Source organism: Acinonyx jubatus, chromosome B1 (genome assembly GCF_027475565.1).
Source record: "Acinonyx jubatus isolate Ajub_Pintada_27869175 chromosome B1, VMU_Ajub_asm_v1.0, whole genome shotgun sequence".
Classification (NCBI taxonomy): Eukaryota; Metazoa; Chordata; class Mammalia; order Carnivora; family Felidae; genus Acinonyx; species Acinonyx jubatus.
In genome coordinates this window covers 142,444,205-142,457,143 of record NC_069382.1, presented here as the reverse complement: position 1 = coordinate 142,457,143, position 12,939 = coordinate 142,444,205, and the positions used below count along the sequence as shown (strand labels likewise).

At 38.2% G+C, this 12,939-nt stretch overlaps 1 protein-coding gene across 2 annotated transcripts in view; it reads left to right on the top strand.

Moving 5' to 3' along the window:
• MTHFD2L (methylenetetrahydrofolate dehydrogenase (NADP+ dependent) 2 like) overlaps window positions 1-12,939 on the top strand; it is a 143,834-nt gene that overhangs the window by 58,355 nt on the left and 72,540 nt on the right. For both annotated transcript variants that reach the window (XM_027058271.2, XM_027058266.2), the window contains one exon: window positions 11,887-11,979. In XM_027058271.2, the coding sequence (XP_026914072.1) occupies window positions 11,887-11,979 (93 nt within the window). The remainder of the gene's footprint in view (window positions 1-11,886; window positions 11,980-12,939) is intronic.

Genomic DNA, 12,939 nt, shown 5'->3' with positions numbered 1-12,939 from the left:
AGCAGGCTCCTCACTGTCAGTGCAGAGCCCGACAGGGGACTTGATCCCATGAACCATGAGATCACGACCTGAGCCAAAATCCAGAGTTGGATGCTTAACGGACTGAGCCAGCCAGGCACCTCTGTAATGAAAATTTTAATACAACTATTAATAAAACGTATTCTTAGAAACACTGATGCACTGCAAAATCTTAAATGGGTTTGATTCTTTTCTTAGACGAGAGGAGTTAGTTGGTCAAATAAATTTGGGAAATCTGGATTAAACAAAATCAAACATCTAACTTGACTGTGATATTTCTTGGAGACTTTAATGTAGTAATATAGCATAGCATAGCCTTTAACATAGTGAGCACTGTGAATCTTTGAGAAGGTAATCATATTTAGTATTTCACTCTGGAAATTGTTTTTTTTTCCCTAACAAAGTATGTATATTTATATCTATATTTTTGCTATATTCGTATTAGTATACCCCCAGAGGTCTAGCCTTTTTCCACAGAGAGGAAGAATAGAAAGGACAGTAAGCAGCACATTGTTCTTTGACATGTCTGCATTTTTCACTCTCAAATGCAGACAGAAACCTTGGGAATACTTAGTGTTTGAATATGCTCTTTCAAACATGTTTGCAGAATCCTGCAATTGTAGTAAGATCCCTGAGTTTGTTTTCAACTGTTGATCTTGAAGAGCACAATATAAATGCAAAACTTACATAAAGCTGTAACAAACAGATCCTCCCCTACCAACACACACACATCCCTTCTAGCCAAAGCAGCTAGAAAGGAAAAGCAATACTTTGACTCATGCTAACACCCTTGTCTCATGGCTGAGCTGGCCAGCTCATTTTGGCTAGGAATTGAAAGGGTCTGATTGCCTTAGTTAGCTTTGCGTAGTTTAAAATCTGTTTCACAGTCAGAAATGCTACTATCAATCATGACTTGGCAATTTGGTACCATGGGAAATTTGGCCACCTGGGGAACTGATTCATGTAGATGACTCAAAACATTTCATCCCTACTCATAAGAAAGTAATCCTAGAAATGTAAGGCTTCAAAGCCATTTATCTTCATTTATGACTGCCATGTTGTTCACACCATAGCTGCAGTCTTGATTGATGAAGATTGACTCTCGGAGCAGGAAAACCTATTGTTAATGAGCATTGACTCTTTGGTCATTTTGCCTGACTGTACATTATGTTCGTGCATGTCCCTTATCTCACATGTATGTACAGTTTTTGGGAGAGTTAAATGAGCTAATACCTATAAAGAGTTTACTATTCATACATTCTAAGTGTTGAGTACATGTTAGCTTATTCTAAAGAGTATTTAAGGTGGGTCACAGCAATGTATAAAACACAATGCAAATGAGAAATAGTTAAGAAAAGGAGGAAGCAAGGCCTAGAACTAAAACAGAGCCAAGAATAAAGCTATTAAAAATAGGCATATCGGAGTCCCTGGGTGGCTCAGTCAGTTGAGCATCTGACTTTGGTTCAGGTCATGATTTTACAGTCCTTGGGTTCAAGTTCTACATCAGGCTCTGCACCGACAGCTCGAAGCCTGGAGCTTCCTTCTAGTTCTGTGTCTCCCTCTCTCTCTCCCCCTCCCCTCCTCTCTCTCTCTCTCTCTCTCCCTCTCAAAAAAAAAAGAAGAAACACTTTTAAAAAATTTTAAAAATAGGCATATCATTAAATCTTCATGGATATACTACCACTGCCAAGCACACTGCTTTTCGTATACTAGTGCTGAATATATGTTTGGTGAATTTATTTATTTGAGCCTAGACTATACTTTCTATGATTGGGTCACAAATTTCATCTTGAGAGCTCTTTAGCAGGAAAAAAAAAAAAAGAGAGAGACTACTTACCCAATTAAATGGCTTTAGGATTAAAAATAAATACATGCTCAGGATAAAGAAAACATTTTCTGATATTAAGACTGAAAAATAATTTCTCCTGAGGGGTCTGATACGCAGGAAACTATACAATGAACTGAGTAATATTCATAACATGCTTTCTAATTTCAGGAAATGGCCACATCTAACAGATCTATTTCTTTCATTGTTTAAGCATAAAGCCACCATTGGCATGTGTATCTTTTATTTCACTAGACACGTCTTTTCATTCTCTGTTTATGGGTCATTCTGTTCTTCCCAATTTCTAAACCAGTGGTTCTCAACCTTAGCTGCCCACTAGAATTATCTAGGGACTTTAAAAAATATAGCTGCCGGAGCCCAACACAGAACAATTAAATCAGAATCTTTCGAGTTGGACCAGAGTATCAGTATTTTTTAGAAAGCCCCGTAGGAGATTCTAATGTAGTCAGGATTGAGGAGAACTGCTCAAAACACTGGAATAAACTCGGGGTTCACGTCTCGTTCCAGAGCCATTTCTAGGTCATCCTTTCTAGTCCCAATGCTTTAAATACCATCCGTGTTTCCCATGTTTCTAGACCCATGTAACCACTGTCTACTTGGCATGTCAGCCCACTTGGATGACCAGTAGGCATCTCAAATGTACCATATACAGATCTTCAATCTTAATTTTACTCCTTATAATCTGTCCTGTTTTAGGAAGTGGCACTGTTACGCAACCTAGTTGCTTAGGCCACCCTTGACCTCTGTCTCTCACACCTTGTGTCTTATCCATTAGCAGTCTGTATAAAATATACCCATGATCACCTCCACCAAAAAGATCCTAGTGGAGACAGCCATTATCTTCCACTTGGAGCACTACTAAACTTACAAACTAATTTCTCTGCATTCACCCTTGTCCTATCTCCCATACGTAGTCTATATTTCACACGGTCGTTCTGAATCACCCATGGGTGCCCATAACATTCAGAAACACATAACATCAGAATAAAATCCAAATTCCTTGAAACAATACTCAAGACCTTACAGGACCTGACCTGGGCTGCATCTTTTTACTCAGTTCCTACCATTCTAACCCTCTGTCACTGCCCTCCAGCCGTGGCTGCCCTTTGTTTCCTTAGAACACATCATACATGCTCTTGTATCTGGGTCTTTGACTTGGTTTTCCTTTTTCCTGGAATGCTCTTTTTTGAAGCTATTTACAATAAATTATTTTTCTAACTGCCTTCGAGTTTCTGCCCAAATGTTATCTCCTAAGGCCGTCCCTCACTACCTTATCAAAATAGCACTCATGCTATTATTCTGTACTCACTCTGCATTTCTTTCTTCATGACATTTATTACTACATAGAATTTTATTATATGTGTGTTTTTCACTTATATATTGTCTTTGTTGAACAAATGAGTCCGTGACTTCAGTTCAATAATTTTTGGCCGAATCCAGGGGTAGATTTTTTAAAATCTCTAGAGACACTGGTTGTCAGGACTCAGTGAGTCTTCCCTAATACTTTCTCTCAAAGTTACTTTGAGATAGTTGTCTAAAAGGAGTGAGCTTGAAAGGGCATTTGACTAATTAAAAGTGAAGCCATATTCCTTAGTTGTCATCTGCCTAGTGGCCCAAGGTGTTTGGAAGGTAACAGAACGACTGATCAACAGCAAATCAGACCAAGCAGGTCTTGACCAGATACAAACACATTTAAAGCCTGGCCCATTTTAAGCATGAAAGGAAGGCTTAGATCTGAGTGCTCTGTAAGTATATCCGAAATTATTTAAGTGATTTAATCCAGAAAAGGCAGCTCAAGTTGAAATAGAAAACTTACAGTAAATGGAATGCAGGAGTCAAGAGAATGCAGTATTGTTTCCAGCTCTGGGAAATGGGCCCCTTGATCATTTTACAAATGGTAAAAATTAAATTTTGTGATAGAGGCACATGTGTTTTCGGTCCTTAGCTGGTCTCTTACCAGTACTGCCGGTGCACACCAGGTAGGATCAGAAGGCAGAGTGTCATCGAAGATCCCTCCCTGGCTTCCTAAAAGAGGCAGGACAGTGGTCCAGAAATGCTGCTCTGCTGACTGAAGTGAAAATGTAGCAGTTGGCCAGCTCTGCTTTTACATCTGTGAACTCAGCAATGCTTTTTTGTTTGTGCCCAGTGTAGATGGGGGCTCTAGAGAGACATGATTAAGAGCCGGGGCATTAGAGCTAGGCTAAACTAGTTTGAATTCTGACCCTTATATGGTTTGTATGAGCTTGGACAGACTATTGGACTTTGTGTGTGTCCTCAGTTTCCTCATTTGTAAAGTGCAAATAGCATTATTTTCTACCTTATAAAAAATACCCTCACAGTGTTTTGTGAAGACTGTATGATATGAAAATGTGTGATAACATGCGTAAGGTGTAAAACAATGATAGACATGTGGTAAATTCTCACATAAGGGCCATTTTGATCACATACATTTAGGTTCTGTCCATTTAGCTTCCACAGAGATTTTCCCTATAGAGAGGTTTTTGTTTGTGTGTTTTATGCTACGAGATGGAATAGCAGTTTACAAGAGAATAAGAGACACACGTTCCAATCCAGAGTCTTTAGGCCTCTGGAGACCTTTGTCCAAAAACAGAACTCAGGCTTCTTTCTTGCTTTGGGTGCTGTTCTGGTGATGAATGCTGAATTTTCCTGCCTGTAATGTCCTCAGTGATTGTTCCTTTAAACCAGACCATGGGGGCGCCTGGGTGGCTCAGTCGGTTGAGCGTCCGACTTCAGCTCAGGTCATGATCTCACAGCTCAGGAGTTTGAGCCCCGCGTCAGGCTCTGTGCTGACAGCTCAGAGCCTGGAGCCTGCTTCGGATTCTGTGTCTCCCTCTCTCTCTGCCCCTCCCCCACTCGCATTCTGTCTCTGTCTCTCTCAAAAATAAATAAACACTTAAAAAAAAAAAAAAACAGACCATGGTATGAGTTAATGCATGGAGAATGATGCCGTTTTGTCTTATCCAGAGAAAGTGAATAAGCAAAACCTTACCTGTGAGATTCTAGCTCCTACTGGACTTGCCATTTTGCTTCGTCTGCGGATGCAGGTACAAGCAAGTATTTGAAGACTTGTCTCATGGAAAAGGAAGTTGAGACTTGTTCTGTGGTGCTGTCCGAGTTAGATCTAGAATCATGGTAGATCTTGCAAAAAGGTAGACCTCAGCTCTTGCGAGGAAGAAGTTTCTAACCATCTGGGCTAAATGACATGCTTTTCTTACGTTCTTATAGAAAATAATTTACAGATGGGCAAGGATGGAGAAAGCATACAGAAACAAAATAAATTCCTACTCACATCAAAATCTGTCTTCTCTAAGAATTTGCGGTACTCCCCTATGCTGTTCTCAGCCAGAGTAGAGAGAGATGCTCTGTGCCAACATGTAACTTACAAACTTATAAACTCCTTTTAGCGTGGAACTTCCCCCGCTGTGTTCATATTCTGATTTACATATCTGTTTCTCATATGAAAGTGTGGAATCGTGCGTCTCCATTGCTTCACATAGCTCTGGGATTCTTTCTTGATCGTTGAATAAATGAAGGTAGGGAATGACCTAGAAATGTCCAACAAAAAGAAACTCCTCATTTTAAGTTGTTCTAAGCAAAAACTGCTACTCTATTATGAAGCATATTGTGCTGTTTGTTCTAGCTTCTTTTTAAATAGCAAATATTTTTATCCCTCAAATTGGCACTCTGGGTTAGTTGCCAGCAACTCTTCGCTACAATCTGCAATTTTGCATAAATTACAGTGTAATGATAGCCTAGAAAACTGCTCAGACAGCTCCCAGTAGACCATTCGTGACTGACTGTGGACTCTTGTATAGTAAGAAGCCTATCTTGCCCAGCAGTTAATTATTAAGTTCTAACAGAACTCTCAGATTCTAGGAGATAGGTTCTAAGTTTTTTATTCTTGCTCTATCTTACAAACATGATGTAAAGCACTGGGCACCGAGAAGTTGCTTAAGACTCTGCTTATAAACGTTTTTATCTGGGTCCGTGTGATAGTTAGAAAAATTAGGCCCTCGCCCAGGCTGATAGCATGTGCACCGTAAGAGGATAAAACTGAGTGTGGGAAAAAGTCATCTGAGGGTCAGAGATATGCATCATTCTACAGAGTAGCTGCTCCGACTTGTCAGTACTGGCTACCCAGGGAAGAGTTGAGGAGTTAGAAAGGATTAGGTACAGCAAGCCAGAGGATTCTCGGGAGAAAAGTAATAGGGCACCAGAACTGAAAACAGGAACGACAAGAATTTTCACAGGTTAACTAGCATATCATGTGCTGGATAGTCAGCTCTCAGGAGCAGGGACAGGTATCAAGGTGCTCATCTGCAAGGGGCAAAGGCAGAAGAGACTGAGGCATGATTTGAACACCTTTATATTTAATTCCCTTGATTTATCTCTCTTTTGCTATCACACTGTGGTCTCCTGCATAGTAGGCTGAAAGCCTTTCCCTGGGTGGATAGTGTTATAATCAGAAACTCATTGATCAAGTCTAAATATGAGTTTGATATTTCCCGTGGGTATCACTAGCCCAACTCACTTAGGAGTAACAAGTTCACAAGATATTATTGACGGGGGAGTGGAATTACCTAAGAGATCTTTCTATATGCTTATTGAAATTCATCTTAATATTTTTTTCTTCTGCTTGACACTTTACAGGTTGTTCATTGTATGTATATACAACTCAGTGGATTATTATGTATCCCTCAATTCCTTGCTGAAACCATCAGTACTGACAAAGTGGGAAGTTTTTGTTTGGTTTTGGTTTTGTGGGGATTTGGGAAGCTCCCCTGCAAGAAGACACGCTTCCATGGTTGAAAGGACCTTTCTGCATATAGGGAAGCTGTACTAAGGTAGAGATGGTTTATTTATTACTGGTTTGTAGCAAGTCAAAGAGAAGAGGAAACACAAGGGAAACTCGTAAACAGATTCTGCTCCGCGTAGCTGAGCAGAAGGTGGTGTCATGAACTGAAAGGAGAAAGACGGCTAACAGGGGCCCCTGCGTGACTCAGTTGGTTGAGCACCTGACACTCCATTTCAGCTCAGGTCATGATCTCACGGTTCATGGGTTTGAGCCCTGCATCAGGCTCTGCACTGACAGTGTGGAGCAAACTTGGGATTCTCTCTCTCCTTCTCTCTCTCCCCTTCCCTGCTCATGCGCTCCCTTTCTCTCCCTCTCTCTCTCTCTCTCTCTCTCTCTTGATAAACAAATAAACTTAAAAATAAAAAAATAAAAATAAAAAACCCCAGCCTATTCTCACTAAAAAAAAAAAAAAAAAGACTGCTATCAAGTACCGCTGTCTCTCATTATTCTTCCTTTTTAAAGCGTTCCTGGTTATTGACTTTTCTTTTTCCTTATTAACTTTAGGATGAAATTATATTCTTCCAAAAAAATGCAAACTACCAGATTTTATTGGAGTTGTATTCCATTTGTAATGAACGTAGGGAAAATTGTTCTCTCTAGGATATTGAGTCTTTTACACAAGACATGGTTTAATCTTTCTAGTTCTTCAGTCTTACTGATATCTCTTGGTATTGTTCTGGAGATTTTCTTTTACCACATAGGTTTTGCACATTTCTTGTTAAGTTTATTTCTGAGTATTTTACTTCTTGTATTGCTATTCTAATGGAGTCTTTTCTTTCATTTTATCTTCTAATGTCTTGTTATATATGAAAGCTATTTATTACTGTATATTTACTTTTTATTTGGCAATTTGTTGAATTCTCTCACTGCTTATATTACAATTTTCAGACCTATTTAATATTGACATCTTGACTTTATGTTTACTAATCTTCTCATTTCTTTTGTTTCTTTTTGGTTCCTTATCTACTTTTTTTAAGTTAAGTGATTGATTCGCTTCTTTTCTTTTATTGATTCAATCATTTTAGTTTTGTTTTACCTTTATTTTATAGGATCTAATATATAGTAATTTCATTATAAATGTTTCTAGAATTTCTGCACTGTTGTTTTGTGTTTTCTTTTTGACCCAAGAATTATTTAAAATAGGATTTAAAAAAATCCCGCTGAAAAAACCTTTTGATTTCTTTTTTTTAAATGTTTATTTGTTTATTTTGAGAAAGAGAGAGAGAGAGCACAAGCAGAGGAGAGGCAGGGAGAGAGGGAGAGAGAGAGAAAGAGAGAAAGAAAGAGAGAAAGAGGGAGGGAGAATCCCAAGCAAACTCCCTGCTGCCAGTGCAGAGCCCGATGCGGGACTCGAACTCACAAACCATGAGATTATGACCTGAGCCGAAATGAAAAATTGGATGTTTAACCAACTGAGCCATCCAGGAGTCCAGAAAGAACCTTTTAATTTCTGACTTTTTTAATAATTATAACTTTATAGACTTGTGATAAAAGAAAATATCTGAAGTTTATCAACCTATTTTTGGTATTAATTAAAATTCTCTTTGTAGCCAAAGAGAATACCATTTAAAAAATATTCTTTGGCTACATGAAAAGAAAATGTATGTTCTGCTTTCAAAATTTGATATATTGCAATAAGGTACATAACATTAATTATGTTATTTGCATTTTTTATATCTTTGATCTGTTGTGGATTGAGAAAGGTGAATTAAATTCAGCAAATACAATGTGTTTCTTTTTTGATTTGTATCCCTTGTAATTTCTGCTGTATAAATTATATTTCTCTTACATGTTACTTATATATTTCTCATTGTTGTGAGTTCGTTTGAATCACATCTTTGCATTATACTGTGTACTTTCTTTGTCCTATTTAATGGTAAATTTCTCCTTATTTGACAATAAGAACATCATCTCTTTTTTTGTCCTTTTCCTGCTACGCATTTGCCTATCTTTTATTTTTGACATCCAAACAGCTTTGTTTTAGATGTACCTTATATAAAGTATAGAGTTAGATTTTGTTTTTGGTTTGCAAGCCAATGTAGAAATAGGATTCTTTTAAATAGATAACTCAGGAAAATTTGTTATGAAGATAAATATATCTGATCTGAACTGTGTATTAGTTTCTGTTCTGTTTGTTGTTTTTATGGCTTTTACTTATTTTTTACATTGTTTTTCTTTTTTATGTATGGTTCTTCTGATATTTAGGAAAGTTAGTCATTACTCTAATAGTTATAACTTTATGCAGTACTCTTAGTTGTCTATTTCTTCATATGGTATCTATTGATAATCTAATTTAAAAAATGGGGGCTCCTGGCTGACTCAGTCAGTTGAGCATCCAACACTTGACTTTAGCTCAGGTCATGATCTCAGGGTCGGGATCAAGCCCCAACTGTGTCGGGCTCCAGAGTGAGCGTGCAGCCTGCCTCGGATTCATATTCTCTCTCTCTCTCTGCCCCTCCCCCAATTGCACACGTGTGTGGTGTGCATGCATGTGAGTTCTATCTCTCAAAATAAATAAATAAATAAAAATGATAAAATGCTTTTATTTTTCTTCCCTGATTCCATTTCTTTTGTCTCCAACCTGATATTTGCCAATAAAAATTATCTTTGTAACGTTTTTACCTTATACTTCTAAATCTTCTTCTTCTTGTTATTTGATTGATCAGTTTTAAATGTTTTTTGATCCTAGTCATTAGATAACATAATTAATGTTATGTTAATCTAGTTCGCAATCAGCAAACTTTCTCATCTTTGCCCTTCCCATTCCAATTTTGTTAGTTATACCATTTTTTTTCATATTTAGAGCAATAGGATTTACATTTTGTCCATCACCCAGCTCTCATTTTTTTTAGTCTTACTTTTATGATTAAATATATTCCAAACTTTCTAATAGTCCTTTTGCTGTTTTCCTCAGATATATGATATTGATTCATTAAAGTTAATCATTTAACAAGTTCTTTAGGAAAAACACAAGGGAACAGTATTCCCTGAGTGCTTACAATTTCAAAATTGTAACCTTTATTCTTGGAGAATGATTTGACTGTGACTCCCATTTTTTTTTTTGCATGAGTCTCTTGCAAATATTGCTCTTCTGTTTTCTGGAGTTGAAGATACAAATTTGAATTTTTGCTCGTAATACTCTTCTTCTTTGATGTTTACAATCCAGCTACTTTACTGAAATTTTTCTCAGTGTTGACCATTATGGTCAATTTGTATGGATTCAAAGTCTTCTTTTTCCCCAGGTCCTGTGACTTTACATTCTTAATTTTTAAATTTTTGGCATAATGTTTGGTCATAACGTTCAACTTTTCCATTGCGACACTTTTTGTTGTTGAGTGTATTGGTATGTTGGTAAATTATTTTTTTAAAAAAAGGTTTATTTATTTATTTTGAGAGAGAGAGAGGGAGAGCACAAGCAGGGGAGGGGCAGAGAAAGAAAGAGAGAGAGAATCCCAAGAAGGCTCCTCACTGTCAGCACAGTGCCTGCCATGGGGCTTGATCTCACTAACCTTGAGATCATGACCTGGGCCAAAATCAAGAGTCAGGCACTTAACTGTCTAGCCCCCTGGGCCCACCGGTACGTTGGAAAATTCTTGAAAAAAAAACTCCTGTTTTTGTGGGGGGGGGGGGCTGCCAGTTTTAGAATATATTCTTTTATTTACTTAAAAAGTATAGTAAAGTTCACTCTTTTCGGTGTACAGTGCCATGAATTTAGATAAATGCATACAGTCATGGAACTCCACTAGAAGCAGAACAGCTCTGTCACCCTCAAAATTTCCCTGGGCTGATTTTTACATAGCATTCTTTTACTAATTCTGTGTCAAATATTTTTTGCTTACTTATCATTGAGTGAGTTAGATCTCTTGGACCTCCTGTGGGTCGGGTACTTCTGCTGGGGACTGGGGAGGAGGTGCTGGGCAGCCTTCAGATCCCTTCTTCACCACTTACACAAAGTCAAACCGCTTCCCGTTAAAATGGCCCCTCCACACGAGTCTTTCAGTTACGAGGCAGTGTGAACCATCCTGGGTACGAGCGGGCCTCTTCTGCCCCTATTTCTATCTTCTCTGCTACAGATAAGAGATATATTTTGTATTTTTGACGTGGACCCTGCACCTTCGAACAGTGTATTTTTGCGGTCATTTTCAGAGATCTGCTGCTATTGGCCATCTTGTTATTCTCTGCATTTCTTTGCTGCCTTTCTTCCTGTGTGTATATATTAACTCCGCTGCTTCTGGGTAACTCGCACATATTTTTTGGAATCTATGGAAAATATGTCTTTCTGGTTTTGCTAAAAATGGAGGTTATATAGTTTTTGTTGTTGTTAAATGTGTAGCACTTGTAGGTTATCTAGGAGAAGAGACAATGTACTGTCTCACACAGCCACGCTCTGACTGGAAGTCCTTTTCTGACTACTCTCATCCTTGCCTTTCTTTCTCTTCTCTTCCTTGGCTCACACTTAAAGCACTGGAAGCCATCAGGCTGGTAACCTCTCTTATTCATACACCACGTCGTTAAAGCATGTATGAATATTTCCTGTTATATCTAAAGCCTCTTCATTATTTCCTAAACACATAATTTCAAAGTTGGTCCATTTTTTTCCTGTTCTTCTGTTGGCTTGGAATGCCCTTTTCTTCTTTCTTGAATTGGTACACCCCGGCTCATACTTTGAGACCTAAAGCATATTGCCTCCTTTAGGAACCCTTCCTTGACACCTCCTCAAGAGGAGGCAGAATTAATCTCTTAGCTGTGCTCCCACAATGCATTGCCCCATCTTGGATGCACTTACTTGCTGTTTTCAGAGCTTATATACCTAATTATCAAGCCAACAAGTATCCCACGTATTTACATATTAACCTCAATACAGAACTTTCACATGCTGGGTTTCTAGGACCTTACTTAGATCTCTCTTTTGATGGTCAGCACATACTCTCATTTGGTCTTATTTGATTTTCCACTGGTTAATTGGAAGGTATAATATTTTCGGTCATCTAGGTTTTCTTATCTAGCTTTTATTCTCAAAGTGTTGTAATCATTTGAAAGCAATTTTCCTACTCTTAGGATATAACTGAATCTCCCCTAGAATGATAGCATCCATAACTTTTGAAAAAGCTCAGTAACTATTAATGGGAGCTCTTCTCCATTCCAGGTGATGCAACCGTGACAATAGCTCACAGATACACTCCCAAAGAACAATTGAAGATCCATACACAGCTGGCAGATGTTATCATAGTAGCTGCCGGTAAGTCTTTGGTGGCTGTTATTTGGTGGAATGTCATCATCAGAATAATTCCTGCCCTAATTGCTGACATGTCTGTAAAAACAGCTTCTTGGGAGAGTTCGATATATGTATGACTAACTTCCATCGACTGGATTCTGTCTCTCGGCAATTATCATAGTGGTTTGTTGTGCCTACGTTAACATTTGTCACTTCATTATGGAAAACCCAAGTAGCCTTTGGAATGACAGGTTAAGCACAAGAACAAATGTGCAGGTTGCCAGTTCCTTCATAGACATGGTTGATTCTAAACGTGAATGAGTTATGGGGAGGCTGGTAAGAAATGCTCTTGATAAGATAGCCAGGGCTAGCTCCTGTGGGACCCTTGGAAGGACTTTGATATAAGCCAAGAAAGGCTGAGAGCAGGAGGTTGACATGGCCTGGCTTATGTTTTTAGAAGAACGCTTACACTATGTCAAGGAGTATTCGAGAGGAGCAGGAGTAGGAACAGAGGACAGTTATTGCATTTTCATTTACTGGATGTAGGATTTTTCCTCATTTTCTATTCAAATGTACAAAAATGATTCTACCCTTTGCTTCTACCTTTCCTCTTGCCACATACACATAGGATTTCTACATTGCAGACAATTGTGAATCTTCTTGTTTATCCAAGGCTGAACGAGAGCCTTTTGTATTTTATCAATTAGATGTTATTGGTATTTTCTAGACTTTACATCTGAATTTTTGAGTAGTTACAAACTATGAAAGCAGAGCAAAAGTTCCAGAAGAAACAGTTTGATGAAGCGGATAATGGTCATTTAAATTAGTTTCACCCCAATTTAGTTTACTTTCTTATTCTGTTATAGGCCCTTCTCAGGAACTCAGAATATACATGTGATCACTCCAGGTAGAGTAATTTGCCTCCTGATAGAGTAAACATAGAAATATTCCCTTTTCCAGGGGCGCCTGGGTGGCTCAGTCAGT